This window comes from Vanessa cardui, chromosome 11 (genome assembly GCF_905220365.1).
Source record: "Vanessa cardui chromosome 11, ilVanCard2.1, whole genome shotgun sequence".
Taxonomy (NCBI): domain Eukaryota; kingdom Metazoa; phylum Arthropoda; class Insecta; order Lepidoptera; family Nymphalidae; genus Vanessa; species Vanessa cardui.
This window is the reverse complement of record NC_061133.1, coordinates 2,207,561-2,234,769: the sequence shown is the minus strand read 5'-3', so window position 1 is coordinate 2,234,769 and position 27,209 is coordinate 2,207,561. Positions and strand designations below refer to the sequence as shown.

General features: G+C 32.4%; 1 protein-coding gene across 5 annotated transcripts in view; it reads right to left on the bottom strand.

Moving 5' to 3' along the window:
• LOC124533878 overlaps window positions 1-27,209 on the bottom strand; it is a 435,154-nt gene that overhangs the window by 14,978 nt on the left and 392,967 nt on the right. For all 5 annotated transcript variants that reach the window (XM_047109427.1, XM_047109429.1, XM_047109426.1 and 2 more), the window contains one exon: window positions 10,016-10,106. In XM_047109427.1, the coding sequence (XP_046965383.1) occupies window positions 10,016-10,106 (91 nt within the window). The remainder of the gene's footprint in view (window positions 1-10,015; window positions 10,107-27,209) is intronic.

The window sequence follows — 27,209 nt, the reverse complement described above, 5'->3', positions numbered from 1 at the left end:
CACGTATTAGGATTAAATTATTTATTTTAATTTTTAAAAATGTTGCCATATGAAATAAGTAGACATATAGTCATTAATCATGACTCTGTAGTGATTACCTTTGCTCAGTGACGCGTGCAGAGGGGTCGAATGTCCGATCGAGTGTTTTTGTACATCTCCTAGCTTTGCTATGAAACTTTTTTTTTATTTAGTTCGCAATCAGTTAAAAGTCAACTGGAATTGATTGACTTATTTTGTAGAGTGTACCTTATCGAGATGTACAGGATAATGTGCTTGCACGATGTATTATACAGCGTGTTACATATGTAACGTTTTATGTACCACACGTAAATTTGAATAGTAAACATTTTATAGTTTTATTTTGCTATTTATTACGTTACTAGTTTGAAAATGAAACAGTTTTCATAATATAATGCTTGAGTTTATACAGGCAGTTCTTGTACGGCATATTATGTTCTCGAAATACGCGACGTAAATCGAAACGACGTAAGTCGAGTCCTTTTTTCATTCTGTTCAAACATTTGAAATGTATTTTTTTCTATGTTATAGGTAGGCGGACGAGCATATATGAGCTGATGGTAAGTGGTCACCATCACCCATAGGCAATGACGCTGTAAGAAATATTAACTATTCCTTACATCGTCAATGTGCCACCAACCTTGGGAACTAAGATGTTATGTCCCTTGTACCTGTAGTTACACTGACTCACTCACCCTTCAAACCGGAACACAACAATACTGAGTACTGTTATTTGGCGGTAGAATAACTGATGATAGGTACCACCCAGACGGGCTTGCATAAAGCCCTACCACCAAGTAAATGATGAAATAAAACTAACATACATACTCGAAATCTGAAAACATTACAGTCCAGTTTCGGTTGTAATAAATGTTCTTGAAAGAACACCATTTATCGAATACAATTTAAATTCAATAGATATTGTTTTTCATTGGATCCCTTAATTATCGCTTGCAATAATTGATTCATTAGTCACAATGGCGCTCCTGTATGCATCAATAGTTGCATAAATCTTACCCGACGAGCCGATAGCTTGGCATAACAGCCACTGAACTAAGTTCCATTGCACGATTCTTGTATTGCTTAACGATATTTTATATATTTAAATCCTTGGAAATATTATAAATCGAAATTTATTGTAAGTAATTAAGAAGTAATGCGGTACGATCCTATACTTAGTATAAAACAAAGTTGCTTACCGCAGTCTGTTCTTAATTCTTATGTATGCTTGAATCTTTAAAATCACGCAACGGATTTTCATGCGGTTTTTTTATAGATAAAGTGATTCGAGAGCAATGTTTTTGTATATAATACATGGACAGTATTGTAAAGAAACACTGATTATTCTAGAAGTTTCTATATTATGTCGTAATTAAACAAATTCTGTAGTATATTTAGTACCAACATTGCAGCCGTGCGAAGCCGGGTCTGGTCACTAGTAAGTGATGTTGTATTTCGTGATATTATGATGGTGTTCTACGATGAGTTGTGGTCCGCCAATTTAAGAAATGTGCTAAACTAAAGCAAATCTGTAAACGTAAATGTCAACCAAACTGACAAACATCTACTCATTGTATGTATGAAACCCAAGTTGTATCATCCTCTCGGTAGACTCAACGTTCCGAGCTTTGTACTTAAATTTAATTTAATAAATGACGTTTTATATATTTGTAAAGAGAACTTGAATAAAGTTCGTGTTGATTGATAGAATGACCGCACCGTGTCGCCCGGTCCTATGCACCCATGCTAATTGGTTTCGTTAGTACCCCGTCCCGAGTCCGGGAGATGCGGTAACTCAATTATGAAGATGCCGCTGTTCGTCTCCTCTCGCAAAAAGCGCCGTTTGCAGTTTACAATGCAGACAATTCTAGCTAGATTTAGGGTCACCATCCACTGGTAGAGAAGCGTTGCGTTGCAATTATAACGATTATTTAAAGGAATTATATTCATATTAATCAAAGAAATCACATCCAATAAGTAAGCTTTAAATATTTGATAAAATTAATTGTATTTTCATTACGTTTATTACGCATATACTACATCTTCTCGTGTGAAGCTGTTTTATTACTTGTAGTCGCTGGCGTTTTAGAGTGTTGGTTGTCACGTGTCAAGCAAAAAAAGTAGCCTATGTTAGTCCTTTTTTGAAGTATAATTTTGCTTCATACTAAATTTCATCAAATTCGGTTAAGCGGTTTGGTCATAAAAGAGCGTCAGAAAGACAGACAGAGTTACTTTCTCATTTATTATTAATATAGATTAATCAGTGAAATCACATCCAATAAGTAAGCTTTAAATACTTGATAAAATTAATTGTATTTTTATTACGTTTATTACACATATCATACATAAAAGCCTAGTTCTGTTTGTTTGACTTCTCCATGGAGTGCGAAGCTTATTTTCTTATTAGTCGATTATAATTTTAAAATAGCAGACATTTGGAAATTGAGGACTTCAATAATAACGTTGTATTTCGCTTTAATCTCTTCGTAGTTTAGTATTAGACACATTAAAGGCAGAGTTTTGTTAAAAAATTGTTTTGCTATATCCGGCTACGAGCGGTGCGCAGTCAGACAATGTCCTCGCATACCATCCAATGTTTCAATTCGGAATTTTACCGTCTAGTCGTGAGGAATTCTGGAATTTTACAAGCGCTTTCGGTGCAACAAAATTCAGACAATAAGTGTTGTATCCAAACGCCGTATCAAGTTGTATGTTGTGCTGTGTCACGCTTGCGATTTTAGTTATTTCGTTATAAATGCACATGGTTAAAATTCGGCTGGTTTTTTTGCTCGTTTGCTATACGGGAAAATTGAATATATATTGTTGTTTCAATTGTAAAACACTTTTTTTTTTTTTAGAATGAAATAAGTCCTTTTCTAGTTTCATTATTGAAAATTTGAACACATAAATTTTTTATATACTCTTATTTTTTTTAAATGGTAATACTATAAGATCGACAATAATTACCAAACAAAAAAAAAACGAAAATCGTTCGACAAACAGTGAAGTGAAATGTAATGAAAAATAACGATTTTTTTGGCCTAATAAATATAAAGAAGATTCATTTTATTGGTGGTCTGTGGTGGTAGTTTACAGGATTATCTTAATATCTCTGGTGAGATCTTATATATTTATATTTCATAGAAGACGATGGTCTACTATGTGAGACTTTGGTCTACGTCCTTATATATTGTACATATATTTAGACTAGGAATATATAAACAAGTCTCTACTCTCGGTCTCTTAGTGAGATAATAATACACATACTAAACTGTATACGTTCATATACTTCTCATAATTTGTTAACGTTTTAAAATATATCGATAAAAATGACTTAGTCAATTCCTATTGTTTTATGTTTTGACATTTCTTATGGTTCCGAGGTCTAGGTAAACTAGTACGTAATCTCTAAACATCCGTTTACAAATAACGAGCAAACACGAGCCAAACACAATTAGAGCGCGAGTGTAAATTTGAGATGCGCGGCGGGGCTTTGATAAAATGATGCACCCCTACTGTGACCGCTGTTAGTGATGCGATAGGTAAATATCGATATATTTCTTGTTCAGATACAGATTTGTATCTACGGTATATAGTAATGTTGCTTAAGAAATATAATGGAATGCAAACTTGTCATCATCATATATACCATGATATGCCAACACATTGTGTTAGCATTAATTTGTGGTTGGAAAATGAAAAACCAAACAACATGTTTTAAAAAAAAAAATTGATATAAAATTATAACAGATAATAAAAGTAAAATCTCATTTTGTCAACACTTCTTTCATTGCTGCATGAATATATTACAAACATTTAAGTTTTGTACGTATTTTATGTATGTACCTATATTTAAAAATATTGGCCAAAAAACTCTTTGGTATTAAATAAAAACTTCATATATTTAAATACATATCGATAGCTATATTATGTCGCAACACTATCGTCGTGCCCTCTGTTACTGCGCCCTTGCACTTCGGAAGGGTGAAGCTGAATTATTGTTTAGCGGAGGGAGCCTTTTAAACCGGGAAACCCCAGTCATTGTGCATAGCCGATTTCCCGCTTTCCGCCATTTTAATGTCCTTACACTGGTTATAGTCGCTGTATGTGTGCGTAACGTTATAAAAGAAGGTTCTATTTGACTGAGTAAAATATTTGACATTATTATCTATTGTCAACGTATATGACATAGCAATGGAGCATTTTGTAATAAGTACGCTTAGTATTTTCCTGAGATTATTAATATACCTTAATAGAGTGTGGAAAAATACAAATACACTAAAATAAAAGAGTCAACTTTATTATCTTGGTGTGCGTGAAAGTTATGCTAGACATTCGTTGTAATACGTTAGTAGTGTGCGTGTATTTACTGGTCAACCATTGGTCGCTATTATTTTCGATCGTCCTCAACTTTGACATTCCATTTAAACATATAAATTAACAAAATTAGTAACTGATGCTTTATTTACTACCTTTGGTAGTAATTGGTGATTACCCAAACTTGTTTAAAATTATTTTAGTTCTTTTATAAATGATAATAAGACTTATGTCACTTTAAAAATACTGTGTTCCAATGTTGGAACTTATTTGAATAAACAGTATTTATTTCGTCAAAACAACCAATTTATAAAAACAAAAAAAATTACACTACACTATCCTTAAAATGAACGAATTATTATATTCATCTTTGTAGTTTAGAGCTGTATAGTGAGTACAATTGTTCATTTGTATGTGTGCATTTTTGTGTTGGTGTGACGTTGCTGTAACAGTAGTAGTGTGTGTCGGTGTATTTTTTATTTCGTCGTCACTCGTCACAGTTCATCTCGTAGCATCGAGTGCATATTGACGTAGGGAGACTACTGGCAGATGGTAATAAGTGAAATAGGTTTTTACACCGGTTAGTTGGTAACAGCTTTTAGTTTTCGAGTGTGTTATTATCAGTACTTAACTTTTTTCTGTATTCCTTTTTCATCCAAAGCAACGTATTCATTGTAATTGATTTTATTATATTATTAAATTTTTAAATGTTAAAAAAGAGTAACTACTTAGTTTCTTGCCGGTTCTTCTCGGTAGAATCTACTTTCCGAACCGGTGGTAGCTTCACTTAATTGTAAAATGACGATCCAAAAGTGCTTATAAAAGCCTACTTGAATAAAGTTTATTTTGATTTTGATTTTTGATTTTGACAAATGGTTTTATTTATTAAGATATTAATAGTAATTTAAGAACATGAATTTAATCGTTGTATTCTAACTTTTTATATTCAAAATATTAGATACCCATTATAAGTAAATATAATTTCATACATTTGCTATCGTTAAGCCGTTATTAAAAAAAAGGTAAATTCTCCAAATATCACATAAAAAACTTCCCATTCCTCAAATCCGAACCTTCAACATTATGAAATATTAAGTCTCAAATTGTTCCCCAAATATTCCCTAAGCTGCCAAATTAAAAATTCACCGAGGAAGCCGGTTGTAAAATTCGTCCAGTTTAAAATGATCTATCATTCAGAAGATAACAATATCAGAAGCGGATGTTTTACAAGTGGTCGTATTCAAGGCAGGAATCAAATACAAATATTCAAAATATTTCATTAAACTGGACTGTTTGTCCGTCCCCCTTCATGTACATGTTTGAATGGTACATTATATGGAAACTTTACCCACGCTTGGTCTGAGAATATTTACATTCGTGTCTGACTCTTGGAATTTTCTTCATCTTTCGCAGACGACGTACACACACATACACACATTGATATTATAATCATATTTTTCTTTAAACTTTGAAAGAACACAACTTATCAATAACATTTAATTGTATTAAATTCAATTGTGTTAAATTATATTCGGACATATTCTGTATAATCTGTGTAGATACAAAAGAGGTTTTAATGTTCGTTTATTTCGATGCGGGAATTGTAATTGTTATTGATTAATACATGTAATAGGGTTCATTAATGCTTAAACTTGAATAAAGTATCTTATATTTGGTGATCATACTTAGTATGTAGTTCGGATAGATAGAAATATGGAATGAAAAGGTTACTTTATATATCTTTGTGCAAGTAGGTCTGCACTTATAAGATATGCTATCGTGTAACAGAAAAATATATTGTGTTGCGGTTTGCGTGTAAGTGTGAGTGAGTAGCATAATTGCAAACGCAAGGACATAATATCTTAGCTCCAAAAGTTGAAAGCGCATTATCGATGTACGAAATGTTTAATCTTTCTAAGATCGCTGTTTATGGAGGGCTGTGACCACTACGCATCATTTGGAATACTGCAATATACTGCAATAATGATTTCCTAAGACTTTGTTTATAATATTAAAAGCTTGCTTGTAATTCTGGACTGTTTATACAATTCGAAGCTTCTACATTTCCAGAAATATTTATCTTCTAAGTGGAACTGTTTAGGGAACGCCTAGCGGTGTTCAGGCGTGGGTTTGATGCTGAACCCTTGGGCGTCTTATCGTCCCCACAGTAAGAAAGCTTTACGCTTATTTGGAGGGGTAAATAAGGATATTAGTAATCCCACAACAACAGGCATTGCAGTATTATCGTAATTAAAAAATAACTTCAAATAAGTGTATTTTGAGATGGCCCAGTGGTTAGCGGTTAGTGATTAACGTGTTCATCTTAACCGATGATTGCGGGTTCAAACCCAGGCTAGCACCACTCTATATATGTGCTTAATTTATGCTTATAATTCATCTCATGCTCGGCGGTGAAGTGAAATCATCGTGAGGAAACCTGCATGTATCTAATTTCATCGAAATTCTGCTACATGTGCATTCCACCAACCCGCATTGGAACAGCGTGGTGGAATATGTTCCAAACCCTCTCCTTAATGGAAGAGGAGGCCTTATCTCAGCAGTGGGAAATGTACAGGCTGTTGCTTTGCATTTTTGCTTTGCAAGTGTACTGTAAACTACATGATAGTAGTTCTTTATCAATAGTTCATTTTGTCGTTGTAATATTGTTTTGTTTACAGTATTGGTCTCGAAAAGTGAAGCACGTTGCAAAACCAGGGGGTATGAAAAAACAGTGTATTTCCGTATCGTTATAACATTTACAGCGGACAGTCGGTCATTGTTGTCACGGAACCCCTCGGAAAGTCGCATTTATCTGCGAATTTGAATGGCGAATGCGAATTTTGATTTTTCCATTTCCCGTCACTTAGACGATTCTGCGAGGCCTTTATTGTGTACACGCCCCTATTTTTAATATCAGTTCTAAACATTTTCGAATTGTAAGAACTCGAGGGACATTTTGAATGGAAGTCTAATATTTGATATTCTAATCTTGAAATAAATATATATCTTATTTTTGTAAATATTTTATTTTTAATTTTGATAAATTGAACTGAATGATTTCTACTGAATAATTAATTATAGTTATTTAAACATATATTATTACTTGAAACAATAGGAAGCTACTTACTTAACTATAGTTAAGTAAGTAGCCTCTACAAGAAAGCTATCAAAATCAAAATCAAGCAAAATCAAAGTATACTTTATTCAAGTGGGCTTTTACAAGCACTTTTGAATCGTCATTTAACAATTATGTGAAGCTACCACCGGTTCGGAAAGTAGATTCTACCGAGAAGAACCGGCAAGAAACTCAGTAGTTACTCTTTTTCAACATTTAAAAAAATACAGTCATGTTAGTTGATTTTTAAGTTAATACAATTATTAAATTAATATATCCTGCCTGGAAGTCAACAGGTATTAATTCCACGCTTTTTTATCATCTACAAAATCTTGTATCGAATAATACGCCTTTTTTACCAATGTATTTTTTATAAACGATTTAAATTTACGAGACGGCAAAGTTAAAAATGTCTGTGGAATTTTATTATAGAAATGGATACCTTGCCCCAAGAAAGATTTATTGACTTTGCGGAGTCGGAAACTTGGCAAAAGAACAATCGCTCTAGATCTATAATAAACTTATAATGTTAGAAGCAGTTTATTAATTGGTATAATCAATGAATATTTAACGAGTAAAAAAATGGCAAATTGAGACCATAGTGGTGAGTACCACTCAATTTCAGCAGACTTATTAATCTGGTTTGTCACCAAGCAAACATTAGGTAAGCACCACTTAAGCAAGAAACGACCGCGCCACTAATTACGCAAAAAACATCTCATCCCCTTTCAAACACACCGTCGTTCATAATCCCTCAAAGAACGTCCAGTTTATGAATGGACCAAACTTATTAGAGCCACTCACCCCCTCCCCAGGGTGCTAAAGTCGTTCAGTAAGAAGGGTGGTCTTAAATTAAAGGAGGTCTATGTATACTGGTGCGGGTGCGGTACTTTCGTAAATTAATTCCTCTATCTGGAGGGGCAGCTATAAGCTATAATCCAAAAATGATCGGCTGTCCCCTTGTGCCGCGATAAATGCTCTTTAATGTGGCTAAATGGCCGAGTGCCGAAGAATATTGCATAAAACTTAGTATCAACGGGAATCGAAAAAGATAATTACCTCGTTATGACCAACCAGCCTTACTTAAATATTGTTTATGTGTTTTGGTAAAAGTTCTTACTAACTCTTTCTTTCATTATAGATTTCGTATTGGAAAGAAGAAGACAGATAGTATATATGAGTATCATCGACAAAACAACGTTATTAATTAAAGTCGCATTTTTAAATGACAACCGATTTAAAATAAAATATAATTAACAAGTAAAGCCTGGTAGTTGTACTGCATGTGTATATATATAAATATGACTATTGGTATTAAATAGTATATGTGTATATAACAACAACACCACAATAACAGCCTGTAAAATTCCCACTGCTGGGCTAAGGCCTCCTCTCTATTAGAGGAGAAGGTTTGGAACACGCTGTTCCATTGCGGGTTAGAGGAATACACATATGGCCAAATTTCTATGAAATTAGTCACATGCAGGTTTCCTTCACTGCCGGGCTCAAGATGAATTATAAACACAAATTAAGCATATGAATATTCAGTGGTGCTTCCCTGGGCTTGGACCCGCAATCATCGATTAAGATGGAAGTGTTCTAACCACTGAGCCATCTCAGCTCGACCATGAAAAATTAGTCATAAAAAATAAATCATAAAATAGTATGGGCCAATTTCCATGACGTCAAATGCAATCAAATCATATTCATTGTTATATAGGTATATGATATATGTGTTTAAAATTTCAAGCTTAAATATTATGCATTTGAATTTGTTACACAGGAAAGTGCTAGACATGCAGTTTAGACGCAATTTCAATTTTACCCGAACAAGCTTTGTGTAACGTCCGTGAACAAAGCGAACTCGAGCACTGAACTGCGCCGAATTACATTTCACAATAAATAAATACTAGACGTGCGATATTGTTTTATCAAAGTCAAATTTAAAGTGCTGACTGGCACCAATATTCCATTTTTAAAGAGTATATTACTATATTTATATAATCTAAATTATTATTATTATAAATGTGAAAGTAACTTTGTCTGTTTGTCTGTCGCTCTTTCAAGATCAAATCGCTGCCCCTAATTTGATGAAATTTTCTATGAAGCAAATTTAAACTTCAAGAAAGGACTTAGGCTACTTTTTTTCCTAACACGTGACAACAAAACCCTAAAACGCGAGCGAAGACGGCGACTATTAGTTTAAAATATATCACGGCGACAGTCAAGTTTTATTTATACTTATATCATTTACTTAGTTGTAATTAAATATCTTAGTGAGTGTGAGTGTTTTGGATATTAATAATTCTATTTCATTATCACGAGAAATTCACTTTTGCTTTTGTAATAATACAAAAACGGTTTCACCTGTTTGGAATGGAGTTTGTAATGAAAATGCTACAAGAAATTATAACTCCTATCTGTATCTTGATATTAAAGGATAGAAAAAGTTATCAAAATCGATTCAGTGATTTAGAAGTTCCTTTCGTAACTACGACTTTAAAGTTGATTCTAATATAGAATGTAATTGTGTGATATTAATATTAAGGTTGTACTGGTACGCACCTCCAGCGCGGAGGATAAAGAAGCCTTCTCCTGCTTCAAAGTTTCCACGCGGCTTTTGTATTGCAGCAGCGAGCGCACCGTGTCCTCCATCCTGTAACAAACGACAATCGTTAATTAAATACACGTATAAAATTGTATGTATGTATAAATAGGAGAAGAATGTGTGTGTGTTTGCATAAATGTCAAATGTTAAATTTCTATAGAGAAATGTTCCTATATAGAACTAGCTGTACCCGTGTTTTAGTGTGAATTTAAATATGAAAAAAAAAAACGTTCCAGCGATAAGTCGGAATAAACAAATAGACAGATACTATTATAACAGAACTAATATAGACAGATTATATGTATACATTTAAATTGGTTTATTATTATTATTTCATTCATTCATCACTCGTTCATTTCCACCATGTTTACTAATAACTTTTCGTGTGTTTTTGTGTAATATTATTGTGCTGTGCAATAAAATATTTAATAGTCGTCATGAACTTACAACTGTTTCTGTATTATTTCTAGTTAATCACAGCTAAACACACAAACAGTTATACAACAACATAACATTTTATTCTTATAATATTTATATTTACATATTATAATATTGTTAATCAATGTTAGTACGTAATTACTAAACTCAAAAATCAATTAACTTATTTTTATTATATTTTCTATCATTTACACAGATCATCCGATAATAACTGTTTATGTACTGTCACTTGAGAAACGGATAAACGTTATAAATGAGACAATTTATATAAATGTTTAAATCTTTTTATGGCTCTCATAATCCAAAGAATTCCCCAAGTATACATTTGTATTAAGTTGTTAAGCCGAAGTTGAAACAAAAGGTGTTGATATTCTGTATCGTTTCACATTATGCGACTGGATTTAACTCGCCCCGAATAATCCTGGGAATGATTTGCATATACTGAATGGAAGCGAGACGAAAAATTTTAAGGAAAGATAAAAAAGAAAAGATATGTTAAAATGTACCGTTAGATACATGGACTTTGGAGTGGCATAAATATATGTATATAATATTCCATCTTGTTACGGTGTCTCGGGACTCCCGGTTGGAACGAGACGCTGATGCCTTATATTATATAAAGAATATTATCTTTACAAAGCATAAAACAAAGTCGCTTACTGCTGTCTGTTCCAACGTATACTTCGATAGTGTTTTTTTTTAATAGATACATAGATTGATTTGTGAGGTTTTTGTACATAATACATGTAAAATATAGTAAAAAAAAGTTTCTAACGTTTTGTCGTCAATAAACCCCTTTTTAATTCATTTATTATCAGTATTTTACGTGTGCGAGGCCGGCCGTATCGCTAATATTATATATAAGAGATATAATGACAAATTAACAGCTTATAAGAATAATTAAATGAAAAATAGTATTATATTTGTCACTTACATCGCGTGTGAATTAAAACGTTAAAAAAAATGAAGTAATAATTATATATAACCGTAGAAAATAGAGAGAGCCAAAGAAAGGAAGGAGAATGGTTTCCTGAAGAGGGTATAAAGCTTTTCCCTTACGTGAAGATTAGTACCAGTTCACTTTACTGGGAGCCAAAAAATTCGTTCAAAAAAGAAGTTCATAAAATTTGATACTAAGTGATACCTCAAACTGAACATTCCGCAGTGAAAAAACATATTTGGTAGAAAACAATATAAAAAGGTTCTATTCTATTTCTATACACTACAAAGCTTTCTGAAGTCGATGCCTAACCCTCAATCACCTAAATAAAGAGACTTTGCCATTTATAATATTAGTGAATATTAAACAAATCATTGCTCATTTTGTGATGCGAATCTTATCTTAACATCTATGTTATAATCAATTTAACTTAGTTCGTCTCGTGTTTTTGAACGACTGTTGGCAATTTTAACATCTCAATTTCCGTTGTTAAAGTTTTGTAATTTAACCGTTACTATATAATAATCTAAACTATTGTCTTTGATCGGAAATTGTTAATTAATAATTAGAAACTAGTTTTGTTTCGCGTAAGTAACAATTTGGTAAATTGCAATCAAGAATCTTCTTTAATTTACTTGGTGGTAGGGCTTTGTGCAAGCCCGTTTGGGTAGGTACCACCCACTCATCAGTTATTCTACCGCCAAACAACAGTACTCGGTATTGGTTGGTGGACGAGCAGATGGGCCACCTGATGGTAAGTGGTCACCATCACCCATAGACAATGACGCTGTAAGAAATATTAACTATTTCTTACATCGTCAATGTGCCAACAACCTTGGGAACTAAGTTGTTATGTCCCTATGTCCCTTGTGCCTGCAGTTACACTGGCTCACTCACCCTTCAAACCGGAACACAACAATAATGTTGTGTTCCGGTTTGAAGGATATATGCAAAATCATCGGATCCTTATGATTCCTTATCATAGGTTTCCTTAAGGTGTACGGACTCTCTTTTACTACTTGTAAATACCTGGCTGCAGGATCAGGTCACTACTAGGTGAATATTCGTTTATTTGCATTTCTCTGTTTTCATAAAAAAGAAAATAAAAAAACATAAACTAAAGCATTGCGTTAGCGTTTTGCGTAAATAAAACCTTCGATATTTATAACTTTAAACTTCCATAGTTGTTACATTCAAAGTTTAAGGAATAATATTCTCAATAACATTAAAAATTACAATTGTTGCTTATATTCGTTCATTGTTTTAATAGTTTAGAAACGATTAATTTAATAAAAGTAACTCATATTTTAAATTCGAATAAGGCACTCACACTTCTACAATCGGCGCAGGAGATAATTCTAGAAACAATAGCCTTGAATAATTATTTCACCCTCTTTAATTATTATTAATACGCCGTCGAGAGCTGAGATTACCGTATTCAGAGGAATAGGGTTACTGATGACAGTCTGTAGCTTCAATTCTTAGAGAATTACACTTAATTGTAATAAGCGATAACATAGTAACTTCTTAGAATAATTGAATAGAATTAGTCGTCTGCTTAAAATATGCAATGTAATTAAAATCAATTACATTATATTTTGGATTATGGATTGAAGGAGGATGGAGGATTTGGATTGGATTGATGGAAAGTGACTACCACCATCCATGGACATCTGCAAAACAGGAGGTGGCTTGCAGGTGAGTTTCCGGCCTAATATATATATAGATAATGCTTTAGAAGTCGCGCTCTTGTAAATTTTTGTATCTGTAACACAAACTTGTCTACGCTGGTTTACAGCTTGGTCTCACTTTGAAAGAGAATGGAGCTTATAACATCACGCTGAGCCAATAGATGTTGGTGGTCGATGCGGCGTTTCTTTTTTCTACCGACACATTATAACCAGTATACTGGAAATGTTCCTTTTATAATTGTTAACATCTAATAAATATTTGGCATAGTTTGAATACACAATATATGTTTAAACTATATAATTATTGACTAGCCGTTCGTTCCCCCTTTATACGGGTAACATCCATACAAAGTTATAGCACCCATTATAAGTAAGCGTCTACCTCACGTAATAACTTACTATGCGAAATTTCAAGTCAACATATACTATGTATAAATTTGTATAACCTTTTATAATAATCAGTTACAAGGATTCCTTTGAATTAATAAGTTGCAAAACCATACGTAACTCACACATCAGTGTTGTAAACAAATCAATATTATATTATGTTGACAACACATTTATTCAAGTAAGACCATTTTTGAATAAAACGAGAGAAGTAAAAAGATATCCTCACAAAATAGCGAAGTAGCTGCAAAATCTCATTCGAGCATTATACTTTTACTATGAATGCAGAGGTGGTAAAATTCAGCGGAGCGAATGGGAACAAGATGGAGACCGAATGAATGAACTTTTTCAATAACTCCGAATGGAAGTCTGCGAGCGTGATGCAATATCTTCTCAATATTCTTTATCTGTGAAAATATTTCATTAGGATACGTATTTGAATATAGAAGATGTGAAATAAAAAAAAAAAAAGTACTTAGATCCAAAGAGGTTTTACTTTTGATAACGTTATTAACATCTTAATTTCTATACGAAATATTACAAATTAATAAACGTAATTAATAGCCCTAATCACACTAAAACTATTAATCTGATTGTTTGGAATTTTTATGTCTCAATTGCTTAGAGTTATATTTTTATTTATCAAGATACAGGTAAGTGATTGTTTTCAAACTATATTATGTATTGTGATAATTATAACGGTTTTTTATTTAAACTTTCAAGAGTTTCGGATATATTAATTATTTTTTACGTAATTACATTCTATAAGGTCATATTATAAGGTAAACATTGTAATGTGTGAGTATTTAGTATTCGTATTATCAACCAGTCTCAAGTCAGGTATCCTTCACGAGGATTGTTTAAGTAATATTTATTTAGTAGTGATAAATTTACCTTTTTCTAAATACTCATGTTTGAGATTGACATATTTATTAATAACCTAAAGTAATTACACATTTGATATTTGTAATAACTCTTAAATCATAATTCGTTTGTTAGATCTGATTGTAAATTATAATATTATTGTTACAAAGTATTATTTCTGGCATCTTCTTTTTAGCTCAACTCCATAGAGAAGTTATATTCTTTATTTAATCAAGCCTTGCGAACCAGCCATTCGCGCGTAATTCGCGGTTACGTTTCGTATTTCCCTCGTGGAAAATCTAGAAAAAATGCGTTGTGCCGGGTCGATCAACCGAAGTTCGGCGTCCGTGGGCTTATTACGTTGTAATTTAATGTTTTTTTTTACTACGAACGTTTTTTTCTGACGGTTTTACGGCTCTCAGTCACGGCAATGTATCGAGCGGAGCGTGGCGTTTTGAATATTTGTGTATATCCGACGTTGTTTTATCGTAACGAAAATTCATCAGCGCGTTCATGTTTTCGAATTGATCACGAGAACTATTTCTGATATGTTTTTCGTATTTCACAAAAGCCAATTCCGCGTTGATGCATATGAAAAAAAATAAATGAAAAATATTTTTTATCCTAGATAAAAATGGACGCTTAGACTAATAATTCATGTCTCAAAATCGTATTTATAACCCTGCCCTGCACATGGTGCTCACGGTGTGTAATCTGGCAACACCGGACGCAGCGCCCTCGCCCGTCGCGACAAATTACCGCTCACCCTTGACCAGATGAGCGCCGTAAATCTAGTTCACTGAGCCTGGCTTTAGGATTTAAATGATATAAGCTATAACGCACTATACATTTTAATAGGTACTCAATTGGATAGGACTAGGACTTTTTTATGATTTTATTATTAATATTATATTTCGATTTCCTTCAAGTTTGACTTTTGTTGTATATAGAAGGTATTCAGAACAAGCCTCAATGTTTTTAATTAAAAAAATTAGAATAGTATTACATATAATTTTTTTTCATGGTATCGGTTGACGGACGAGCATATGGGCCACCTGATGGTAAGTGGTCACCATCGCCCATAGACAATGATGCTGTAAGAAATATTAACTATACCTTACATCGTCAATGTGCCACTAACCTTGGGAACTAAGATGTCATGTCCCTTGTGCCTGTAGTTACACTGGCTCACTCACCCTTCAAACCGGAACTCAACAATACTGTAGTACTATTATTTGGCGGTAGAATAACTGATAGGTGGCTGGTATCTACCCAGACGGGCTTGCACAAAGCCCTACCAACAATTAAATTGGTTTTAATTTAGCAACAATCGATTCCAAAATTTTATTTCGATTTTTGTATTAATTAATCCGTTGTTCGTTCACACAATAAACGCCTTTCCAGACAAGTTCTACTGTCTAATGTACTGCACGCTTTGACAAGCCAAATTTAGGATCATTACTCATTGCATTCGGTGCGGGTGGTTTTCGAGGAATAGCATGTGCAATTAGTTTCAAATTTTAGGGTGTAATGCGCCTAACGAAATTTGGTAACATCGCGTACAAAATTTATCAGGAGCCGAAAAAAAATTTGGACAGTATTGATATTTTTTTTAATTTATATATGTGAGGTGTATTATCGTGGTTATATATGTTGAACGAACTTATTATTAATCAACAAAAATCAGAGTAACAAACTCCAAATATAGTGTTAGTCATACTACCTCATAGACTTAGTATTAATCATATTCAATTTTAATGTCTTATGTCTAAGTCTGTCTGTCTATCTTATCTCTAAGTTCCTTGTGATGTTTTTCTTTTTGTGTGATATGTTTTCTTTTTTTTTATTATAAGGGCTTTTGAGTTTTTAGTTTTTGTTCCTATAATTTCATTTATTTATTTTCGTGTGCGCCCATGTGTTTATGTTTACCCAATAGTCAGGGGCCATCTGAAAATCAGTGCTGTGCATTAGCACAGCTTATACTGAGATGAACCCCTTGCTACCTACACTGTGTTCTTTAAATTTAATTTTTTTTCCTGTATAATCTATGTAATGTATGTGTGTAGCAAAATAAATGGTTTAAATGGTTTATTAATATTTGTTAATTACTATGAGTGCAATCAATGACATAAGCTTCATTATTAAAGTTATCATAATTTTTAATTATCTTTTTCTATAGCTACTGAAATTAATTTAGGGTTTTTTTTTAAATTAATTATACTGTATTCTGTTCCGAAGTGTACGGTACTAAATTTAGGCAAACTTACACGCAAGACCGTTCACGCAACTCGGTAATGACTGGTTTGACAGGTGAAAATGAGCTCAGTACTATTGAGTGAGATTCGTGACACGGTGATTCATAAGCGAATACCTAAGTTTTCCTGGCGAAAGGAACTTTTATTATTCGGTAATCAGGAATTCGAATAATTGTTACACGTTATCTGACTACACATAAGGATAAAATAAAATTGGATTTACATATAGTCTAAATAGTAATTTTTTTTATGGTTTTCTTTGTATTATTGGTTGGCGGTCGAGCATTTGGGCCACCTGATGGTGAGTGGTCACCATCGCCCATAGACAATGACGCTGTAAGAAATATTAACTATACCTTACATCGTCAATGTGCCACCAATAATATTGTACCTGTAGTTAAACATGCTCACTCATCCTTCAAACCGGAACACAACAATACTGAGTACTGTTATTTGGCGGTACAATAACTGATGAGTGGGTACCTACCCAGACGGGCTTGCACAAAGCCCTACCACCAAGTGAACATATTAAACTCTTAACAAAAACTAGCTATTTTTTTTAATTTGAGGTCATTTAACGGGACATATACACATAACAATGGGTTTATAAATGATGGAGTTCGTAGGTATTAAAAACAAATATAAAAAAATCATATGGCTTCGTAACCTTGTTTGAAGTTTGACATATAATAATATTACTCATAGAAAAGTTTAGGAAAATTATAAAAGAATGAGAAGAGAGAGAGTAGCTAATGAACGAAAATATGAGATAGAAATAATCTGTTTCATAATTATAATTAATATGTAAGAAAATAGGCAAACATTTTATATAATATTTCTCCTTTACAGTTGTAGCTCATCATGACGCATATTTAACAAGTAGGTAAACGGCCTACAACGGGGGTATGGGTTTTACATTTTTAAGCATCTGTGAAGTGGGTCAGCGCACCTGCGGCTTATTTCACTTTGTATTTTGCTTTTACACGATACAAAAATAAGTAAGGCTTATATAACTTAACAACATTCACTCAAATACCTTAAAAACATACACATAATATATTTTTTTATATTATTTACGTGTATCATGATAATAATTATATTAATATAACTCTTTATGAGTTCAAACAAAATTATCAATGACATAAGCGGCATGTCATGCAGAAACGAACCCTCAAGTGTTAGTAATTACTCTAACTATTAGGTCGCAAATCATATAGTGGTAAAGAAAAAACTAAAGCGCCAGAATAGATTTCCGAAAATTGAGTTTTAAAGTTAAGTAAATAAACCTTATTTCTCAAAAGTAACATTTTCGCACTCATTATTTTTGATTTGTAATGACAATTGTTATATTTTGTAAAGCATTATGATTTTTATAAAAGGAGACTTCCTCTTTATCTGCTGCTCTTTCATGGCCAAGCATTGAACCAAAAATCATGATGTTTTATATGAAGCAAGTTTGAACTCCTAACCTATCTTCTTGACGAACGAACCCTAAAACGGAAGCGAAGCCGCGAGCGACTACTGTAGTGATTACTGTTTTGAATATTAATATTATGTCAAGACACCTGCGTCACGTGTGAATAGGGGGTGAAGATGGGTTCCCATCGAGCCTAATGAGGGTAAGATGTGTACGAAAATTTCTAATATACTTAAAAGGCTTTCAGTTTTGATTCTCATGCTTCACGCTTGAAAATTACTATGTAGAAATATTTGCCTTATCATATTTTCTTAAAAAAGTGTAACATGTGTTTTAAGTTTTTAATAACTTAGCTAAACATTCGTTTAGAATCAGAAACCATGTTTAAAAATATTACTTAAATGAATAATAATAATATGTTTATTGTGTCATGTTCTTCTGCCTCTCATAAACACAATGATGAATATTTGAGAGGGATATGTTTACGCGATATTAGTAAATTAGATCCCATCAAAAACATAAATGTAAAATGCAAGCCAAGTACAATATTAAGATATAAGCCTCGGTTGTTGACTCCAACGACAAAAGAAGTAAGATCTAAATTTGTGCCGTGTGATCTAAAAGTACATTGGCCAGTCCTGAATGTATTTATAACTACATAAAACATCATTTATTTCCATATCTTAGAATAATATATTGTAGCCTAAGGTCTGACTTGGCTAGTTCTCATATACGAATATACCACCACGCAAAGCGAGATGTCGGAGAAGAACCAGAAGATACTGAAATGTTTCGCCGATGTATTTTTAGATTTATATTATTTTACTCTATTTATAATATGAGCCAACAGTAAAGCCTTAAATAATACCTCATTTACAGGTCAAGCTAACGTAATCCTGTGCAAGTATAATGAGATCATTATCAACCAGAAATCGCGTTCTTAAAGTAGCTCGGTGACCGTAAAATGTAAAGAACATTCGTAACAAAAAGAAAACTCGGCAAAGGAATTCTTATGAAAACAGAACATAAAAATAGCTATTAAAATCCCAGGACACATACCACGAGAGTCCTACAACTTCATGGGAACAATGGCCGGGCCATTTTCTTTTAAACCACGCCTTTACTAGTGAGGCTCTTGAACACGCTCCTTGCTGAGCCTGTGACACAATGTGCTGTATTAAAAACTAGAATTAATATCGCCATTGTGACTTTTATAAGGCTTTGTATGGAGTATCTATTTCAGGCAATAATAGCTGTAACGCTTCGTTTTCAAATAAACTAGATATTTCTTTTAGTACAATTATTATTATATCGAGACTGTTTTTTTTATATGCATATACTGTAAGAAGTGTAAAATGATAGTGTAGATACAACGTCATAGCTGTAATAGAAAGCTTTTTGTGCATTTTATTTAGTATAAATTATACTTCAGACATAAATATTATTAAAGCAATGTAATAAATTGATAATAATAAATCAAAGTATTTACTCGCATATTTGGTATGATGAAAATAATTAACAACTTTATGTAATTGTTATGTTATATATGAAAATTGTTGGAAGTACAACTTGTTTACGTAGTTTAATCTATCAAGCTATGGTCTCATTTGGTAAAACCTTTGTATCTTTGAATCATATATATCACTAAAATATGAATATTATTAAAATGCAGGCAAATGAGTTTTAATTACTTTAGTATCCTGTATACGTTAGTAAATAGGATAGGATACGTTAGTAGATTTACACGCTCCGTCTTATCACTTGGCGCCTCAATCTCCGCTTTTACAGCTGAGTCGGCAGCGGAAATGACGTGACGTTGAAGTGTTTTATAGGCTGTGAACCCCGTTATATTCCAGTTTCTCTCGTCTGTCTGCGACAAATCGATACACAATCGGATTTATTTAGCAGGTGAAGACGTTTCATCGTTCATTAAATGTTTTAATCTGATATTTTCTTGTGACATTTAAGTATAAAATAATCATTATCAATACTCCTTATAAGTAATAGTTAACCTACAACCATATAACAAATAAGATTTATTTTGTAACTACCTAGGTGGTATTTTTATTGTATTTTAAATATCTAACTTTCCTGTCCTGTTCCTGAGGCCTGTTTATCCTTAACACAGGATAATTAAATTAATTAGCCTAGCTAGGATAGCCAGTACTTGATCTGTGTTTCTTTTGACGACCGTATAATATATTGAGACTTTTGTAGTAGTTCAATCATGTAACTGTTTATAAAGATTATTTTTGTATGGAAATAAATTATTATTAAATTATAGTAATAGTATATAATGTAATTTTGATGTTTTTTTCATGGGGGTAGTTGTATTTGTGAAAGAAATTAATAATAATATTTATGGATTGGGGAATTTGTTTATTTTTTTCATTCCGATTTCATTCTCGATCTATTTATTATCTGGGTTTTCTCAATTTAAATTTCCTAAACTCGACTCAAGATCAATTTATTAGTATAGTACACACGCATTAAGATTTGATGTCAATCTATGTGCGGCTTTACGATAAATTCACACACATTTTTAATAGCAAAATCTCACTTCCAAGAGATTCCGACGCCACACATAAAGGACCGCAGGTTCCAGTAAAAAGCTTCTAAACACCTTTGAAGTTAAAAGGATTCCTGTCAATATGCTTAAGTAAAGTAACTTATGGGCTTATCGCTCGGAGGCAGGAATTCCGATTAAGACGACCATTTTGCTTTGAACTGCTAAGCTCTATTCAGTTTTCACTTTGTTCGGATTTTTTCTAAAGTCTCTGTGAAGAAGAGGATCAGCTTTATTTGGTTTATTTTACCAATTAAACTAGGAATGTTTCTAGAATACTTATTATTCTAGTTTATAAAAATCGATTTTATTTCGATTTAGATTTAATATGTGTATTTATATCTAGAATTTAAAATAAATTTCATTCATTCTTTGTTTTTTTATTTGAAAAACTTACGTACATCGATTATTATAACTAAACTTAAACAAATAATTAACTTATACCTATACAACAAACATATTAACCAATTAAAATTTCAAAAATTCGGTCAAGATTTATACAGTAACTAGTTTTAGTTCATATTTGTATATATATATTTAAGCATTTAATGTTGTTAATTCTTATGTTAATAAACATTGTATGTTATTAAAATTAAATATAATTGACTTCAGTGTAAACTTAGTTTAAAGTAAAATCTTAATGTAGTTATATGTTTTAGATTAAAAAAAGTTACGCTTGTCGAGTCATACAATTATTTGAATTAGGAAGTCTTTTACGACAGATAAGACAAAAAAAAACCTAGAATAATAAAAAACAGACGAAAATAACGGTTGACCGTAACTGTCATCCGCACACTATCTTACGAGAAAATATCGGGTACCCGGGGTCATACCTGAGCATTATCCGCATCTGCGCCCTATCGGCTAATATCGGTGACTAACACCCACTTCGGATAGCCGAAATAGCCGATTAGTGAGGTAATAGCCGGCGTAACGAGCTAGCCGCTAATACTGCGGCTAATATATAGCAATACTACAATTGTGCACGAAATGATGATTGGTGCAATTTGTGCCCGTTTTTCGTTTCGTGGTTTTCCACTCACGTATACTGGATGTGTCGTTATTGTTAGGGTTAAAGGTCGTATGTAAAATTATGTGCACTTAACAACAGGTTAGCACTCATTATTATTTGTTACGTTTTATGAACATAAAATTAATTTATCTAGTCACTGTTTTTAGGGTAATATAACTTCTAATGTAAATACTAAATAAAAAACTAAGTACTGACACATAACATACGACTTTTTCAAGTTTTATATTGAAAGTCAATTTTTACATACGAACTTTTGGAATAAAACTTAAGTACATGTACAATCATAATCAAAAAACCTAAACATTGGAGGATTCTATTTGGAGGAGAATAATGTTTGCAGCTTAGCACATTCATCCATACTAAAAATGGTACAATACATTATCATCTAAATAAATGAATGCAAGTTTTTTTTTAATTTTATTGAACCACAAATTGTTCCAAGTTCGTCATTTCTAAGTTTAAACACATTTAAATTCCGCACATCAGGAACAAGATTTTCCACCGTCGCACGCCTTAACATAATATGTTTTATTGCTGAATACAGAGTTATTTACGCGAATTAAAACAAAGACGCCATGTTGCCTCGAAAGTTCTCGAAGATTCTCATAATGAGAGTGACGTGTGACGTTGCGATTATATTCGAGAGCAGACTGGAGATACGATTTTTTGACATAAAATTCACTCTGGACATAATAAAGATCATTGTAATCCTATCTCGAATTAATCTAAAACAATTACTATTCTAAGAAAAAAAAGAACAAAGTTTGAGAAACTCTGCTTCCAAAATAAGATATTGTGTAGCAACTATTGTCTACATTTGTGTTTGCTTATTAGAAACTCATTCTATACAGACTGTTAATTATTATTATTAATATTAATTACAAGCTGGCGTAAGTCTGCGTAATACCCGAACTAAAAACATCCTTAAGAAAATTCCCTCACACTCGACTCGTCTCGAAATGAACCTTTTAAATTAAGGATTGTTTCAAACGTTTCATTACGGAGCATTCAGCTCTGAGTGAAATTGAAGAATTTAAGGAGCGGCCCCTCTAAAGCGTCACGTGTAACTTCAAATTGTTGATGATATTTGACGTTGAATTATACTCGTTCTTACGTAATGTGAGACGTTGAATACTTCAAACTCGGTTTATCTTTCTCGTACTTTGTTACACAAGTTTCATATTAATGGTTGTTGTAATAGAGCTTAGTGTAGGCTCAGTTAAGCCCCGTACTCACTAAGGCGTATATAGGTGACGAGGTTAGGAGGTGTTGCGTAACCAACAGTACATGAGTATTCGTTTAGTTATAGACAACCCTCCCTGACCTTCTGTATCTTCGCTTCGATGGATATCGAGCCTTAGCAATGTTTACGTACCAGGTATGTACCTGGTTATGTTTTGTCTTGCTCTTTCCTTCGGTATGAAAGGAGAGATGGTATAACTAATTTAGTTATAATTACAGGGATAGTATATTATACTATGTTGGATGTCCAGTATGCTTTAGGAGTTATTTTATGATTTTACATTGATAAAAGCATTCCGTTGTTATAGGATAATTTGAATAGTTAGTAAATTGAATAGTAAAAATAAATCGTTTGTAACAAATTCGATAAACGTATTTTCTTGTATCATTCATATAGTGAAAAGTCAAAGTGGGTAACGTTCAAGAGCTGGAAAAAAGCCTCCTCTCTCTTATGAGGGGAAGCTTTGGAGGTTACTCCAATACGCTGTTTCAATGCGTGCAGGTTTCCAAGAGGTTATCCTCCAATGTCAAACAGAAGCAGATTTAGAGATGAATTATAAATACAAATAAAGAAAATGATTTTATTGATGCTTCATCAGGAATTGTACTCACAATCATCCGTTAATATTCAAGCCTTGTAATCACTAGGCCATCCCGGCTCCATAGCAATGACTAATTGAATTATAAGTTAGTTATATATTTATTATATGTCGTAGAAAATGTAATAAATACTTAATGTCTCTATTCGTCGTAAAAAGTACATTATCCTCACATTAGTTCCCTCATAATAGTTTAAAAAGGGGGCTAGAGGAGCCTGGAGTCGACAGACGTCGCTGGTGACCGCGGCGTCTGGCGTCCTGCCCTTGATAAGGAAAAACATATAAATTTGCCAAGTTTCTTTGGAAAAAAAGAACATAATACAGTACTTTCGACTAAATAACAAATTATTTCGTTTGAGGAACGTAAAATAAAAAAAATGAATACATACTTTTTGAATAACGTTAAATATTTTAAGGTTATTATAGTATAATGGCAATTGAAAATGTTTTTAAAAAATAAATTTAAAAACGGAATAAATAGAAGTTAATTTTAAATATACGTACTTTCTTATTTTCAAACTTGAACTTAGCAAGCTACGCTAGAAACTGTTCTGGGTTTAACTCGTGACGAATATGCCTCGAGATATCACTTATCTGAGTCGATTTATTACGAAAACCACAGCGTTTTTCGAGAAACCGAATACTACTTGTGTTTCTGTCTTTTATCGTATAATAGTTAAACATTATATATTTTTTATATTGTAGTTCTTCCGAATATTACTTGTGTTTCTGTCTTTTATCTTATAATAGTTAAACATTATATATTATTTATATTGTAGTTCTTATAATTATATGAAAAAAAATGATTACAAAATGAATTTTTTTGCAAGTTAACTGATAACTTTAATCTACCTAAAATAAAATTGGTCGCATTTTAAACATTCCGAGTTATATATGTTCACTGGATCACTCAGCCTTTAAACCAGTATACAAATTATTAAGCTTAGCGGTAGAAAACTAAAAGTTGACCAGTAAGAAAATAATATTGTAAGTGTAAATGAAAACGAATTTCTTTTTAATATTATAGGATTTATCATAAAACTGACTGATATTAAATATGAGTTGATTATTGGAATAATAATGCAAGCGATTGAATCTGCCACCTGCTGTCGTCTTCGTTCGGGAGAGAGAGATTCGTAAGATATAATGATTTCAGAATAATGTTCCTCGCTCTTGTAATTAACACGAGAAAACAGTTATCAGAATAAAATTATAACGAATGTAAGGAAGGAATGCAAAACTACCGTACTTTTAAATTCACATAAAGCGATTACCGATTAAGTCACAGTTTGCAGTAATACGAGTCGAGATGGCCCAGTGGTTAGAACGCGTGCATCTTAACCGATGATTGCGGGTTCAAACCCAAGCAAGCACCGCTGATTCATGTGCTTAATTTGTCTTTATAATTCATCTTGTGCTCAGCGTTGAAGGAAAACATTGTGAGGAAACCTGCATGTGACAAATTTCATAGAAATTCTGCCACATGTGTATTCCACCAACTCGCATTGGAACAGCGTGGTGGAATATGTTCCAAATCTTCTCCTCAAAGGGAGAGGAGGCCTTTAGCCCAGCAGTGGGAATTTACAGGCTGTTGTTGTTTGCAGTAATAAATTTAAAAAATCAATTACATCCACGAAGACGAAGACATGCAAGTATATATCATAGAATAGTATATATCATAGTATATCTATCATAGAAAAATTTTAACTAATGCTATTTATTAAAAAAAATGTGACGTAATTTATTTATATTTGAATTTATTAAAATAGATATATTGTAATTTCAATGCAAAACGAAATCGTTCTAAGTATTTATTTCGTGTCAAAAAAAATATCACCAAAACGAAATACCGTAGACTTGTAAAATTTATAACTAACGGTTTGGAACCACTCGTTTAATTTCTGGAGAATGTTACCATATCAAAAAATAATAATTTATTTTATAAAAAACTTCACTTTGCTGAACACATTACTATTGACAAATATTGAGCGTTCTCTGGGGTCCTTTTGTAAACTCGTACACAATATACCACAAAGGAATTACTAACTCTGTGTAACAGAGGTAGCAAGTTTACGTTTGTTCCTTGTATTAATACTGTTTACGAACTTCTTGGAAATTCATTAATATTATCACGAACTAGTGAGATCAGCATCTCTAAAACCGAGTAATTATAACAAGATCAGTCATTTTAGTAATCTTCGATTAGATTATCTCAGCGAATACTCTGGCAGGTCATTAGGTGTCGTTTATGCAAATAGTTCCCTCAGCCCCCCCTGCCCCCGCGTCTCAGAGACTCCATTTATCACGTATCCATCAAACGTCTTAAGATCATATTAGACGTGCTATGGTAATATTATACTTTGAAAACGCTTACGGTATAATTATAAGGTATCTATTGGAAATGTACTTTATACACATATAGTTATAACATATAGTTAAGTTATATATAATGATGTGCCTACTTTTGTCAATTTTATTTTAAATCATTCAATAAATTCTACAAAAATTGTATAGTATTAGCACGCGTGTGTTTCCTAAGTCCATGTTTTGTAATAATTAATGATTATTATCATTATAAGCAATAGTTTTTTTTTATGATGTACGTGTAGTTTTAAATATGTAATAAATCTTTTCACGTATATCGCACACGAAATTCATTTCATATTCACTCATAAGTAAATATTTAGATGTGCTTATAATATATATTTGAAGCAAAAAGTAGCGTTTTCTATTTGAAAAAAGGAAACATTAAAAAGATTTTATAATCTATAGATGAGCAAGGAATAACAAAATATGTCAAAGGCTTTTTAATATATTACCTTATAAGTATTTATTAAGATTAATTTAATTTAATAATTCAAATATGATTACAATAAAACCAGTGAAATCATACCCAAAGCAACAAGAGTAATAAATTATTAAGACCATTCAGAACGATTCTTATTCCAGTTGGTTATTTTAAAAGGCAATGCTTCTTCAACTTCAAGAGATATTCCTTTCCCCATAATAAAGTCTTTTAACGTCGACACAATGGAAACGGGTCAAAAGATTTCCTCACAATAGCTGGCTTTTGTCCGTTCACTTCAGGTTCAAGTATTAACTTCAGATACGTTAAAAAACCTCACGTCTCTGGCAATTTAAAAACCAAAAATTGCTACGGAATGCTACGGTTTTCGTAGTAAACGCTACGGCGTAGACGCTCTACGGTTTTATATTTCATAATATTAATTAAAAATACAATGTACGAAATGCCATGTATCCGACAGCAGTCATGTCTGATACATTAAAACGGGTAGTGGTGACCACTTACCATTCCCTGGCCGACTTTTTATACCGTCTATTTATATAAAACATACTAAACTTCAAATCTAAAGAGCGATGTCCAGCAAAGCGACATTTAAAAACCTTTATTTATTTATATATAAGAATAACAATAATATATTTAATACGAGCACAGGTAACGGTGTAATAAATCCACGCCAATCATACCTACGTCATCTCCCCCAGCGCTGGCTAATATATCACTGCCTTCAATAACTTGAGGCGTGTGATGTACGAAGTTACAAGTTGGATGGATAGGAAGACTATTGATAAACGATGTTTGCATGCACGAGTTAATTCCTTTATGTTTAATATATATAGCGCATATACTGACCACTGTAGTGTAAGTATATATATTGTATTTATAATAAATATAAAGCTAGATGTTTTGAATTAAA